General features: G+C 51.0%; 2 protein-coding genes and 1 non-coding gene across 3 annotated transcripts; 1 reads left to right on the forward strand and 2 right to left on the reverse strand.

The window, feature by feature from the left end:
• Nucleotides 1-476: 476 nt before the first annotated feature.
• Nucleotides 477-942, reverse strand: Pmar_PMAR012280 (hypothetical protein; the record flags this gene model as incomplete). The annotated part of the gene is made up of 3 exons (XM_002776071.1): nt 477-639; nt 684-775; nt 826-942. 3 exons carry the CDS (start codon nt 940-942, stop codon nt 477-479), a joined length of 372 nt encoding a protein of 123 aa, XP_002776117.1.
• Nucleotides 943-968: 26 nt separating this feature from the next.
• Nucleotides 969-1,333, reverse strand: Pmar_PMAR012282 (hypothetical protein; the record flags this gene model as incomplete). Its single annotated transcript, XM_002776072.1, has 2 exons — nt 969-1,152; nt 1,266-1,333. The coding sequence occupies 2 exons, from the start codon at nt 1,331-1,333 to the stop codon at nt 969-971; spliced, it is 252 nt and encodes an 83-aa protein (XP_002776118.1).
• Pmar_PMAR012281 lies at nt 1,181-1,253 on the forward strand. Its single transcript has one exon. It is a non-coding gene; the product is annotated as a tRNA-Lys (tRNA).
• Nucleotides 1,334-1,582: the final 249 nt, after the last annotated feature.

Consider the following 1,582-nt stretch of genomic DNA (forward strand, 5'->3'; position numbering starts at 1 on the left):
CCTGTGTGAGTGAGGAAGCAATCAGCGAGCTGGGCCGTGAACAGAGGTACCTGACCAAGGGGTTTGATGCTCACATTGAAGAGGCGTCGGCTCGCACTAAATTGGTTTCTTTTATCCCGAATCCTTTGAATTTCTCTTTGCTGGCCACACACCGCAGGTTGTGGGGGATCGCCTCTGTTATCTGCGCACAATGGTGATTCAAATCAGCCAGGAATAGTAGGGAGGGAAATCCCACAAGAAAGACGGCGCAAAAATCACGATATTGCTATGGAGCAAGGACGTAGGTGATCGAAGATGATCGGACGAAGGTGTCCGATCATTTCCCGCTGTTCTATCCAAGCTAGAATAACTCACCTTCCTGTTGTAGGAGAGGTCGAGCGTTTCTAGTAGGCCAGAGTTCTCCAGTATGCTGATCACACCCTCATCACTCACTGATCGACATCTTGACAACTTCAAGCGTCGAAGTCGAGGAAGGTTCACGGCGAGAAGTGACAATCCTGTATACGGGTCACAGCCCGAGTGGGAGTCGATGGTGCAGACTGACCCGCATCGTCCATCAATGTATCGGACAAGTCGAGGAACTCCAACTCGTTGAGACTCTTCAGCGCTGATACGAGCGCCTCTGCTGTAGATGACCACCTGACAGGATCGGGGAGATCCAATAGCAACAAGTCTTAGTTCACCCCGTCAAGTTGAGTGCTTTCAGACGAGTCAATTTAGAAAGATTTGCTGGTGAAGGACACACTCCCTCCGGGTTAGACAGATCCAGGCGTAACTGATAGGCAGTTTCAATCCAACCTTCTTACAGCAGAAAGGAGGCCCCACCAGGGATGCAGACAAACGGTCCGTGATCATATCCATACCACACTGTCCGATCTTCACCATGTCGAGTCTCGGCAGAGACAGCTCCTCTAGGCAAGAGGGCGTGTCCCTCAATGGCATCGTTATATTGGAGATGCTCTCAGTTGTCATACTGGAGGTAAACCGACGACGAAGTGCTCCTGCCCGTTGGCATTAACGAGTCCAATGCTCGAGCTCTCACCAACGCGGATTATCTTCAACTTCTTGCAAGTCCTTCGAACACCAGCGAAGGTCGAATCAACAGCGGCCGAAGGGATATCGAAGAGGTCAATATGAGAGAGAGCGGCACATCTGAAAACGGAAGAATAAGAACGCATCAGCTCCGGTAGCTCAGTCGGCAGAGCGCGTGCCTTTTAAGCCCGTGGCCGCGGGTTCGAGCCCCGCCCGGAGTGTTTTTACCCTACCTCTTGATGAACAAATTAACCGCCTTCCCGTTCAACTTCCCACAACCCCTCAAGCACAAGTCCACCATGTATTTATAATATTCACTCGTAGGCAGCTGAGCCATTCGTGTCAGCGTCTCGGGAAGGAGAGTAGTAAACTCAGGGAGTATCACTCTACAGACTCCCCGACGTCGCCGGAAAGCCGTTAACCTTCACATCGCGTTACACTTGCATTAGTGGCACAGTGACTCACACGAAGTCATTAGTGATAGGCTTGTTGCCCCCATTGATTATTCTCAGCTCATTACGCCCATTGAATGTCCGCACTAAATGCTCAA

The sequence above is a fragment of the Perkinsus marinus genome (assembly GCF_000006405.1).
Source record: "Perkinsus marinus ATCC 50983 genomic scaffold scf_1104296954474, whole genome shotgun sequence".
Lineage (NCBI taxonomy): Eukaryota > Perkinsozoa > Perkinsida > Perkinsidae > Perkinsus > Perkinsus marinus.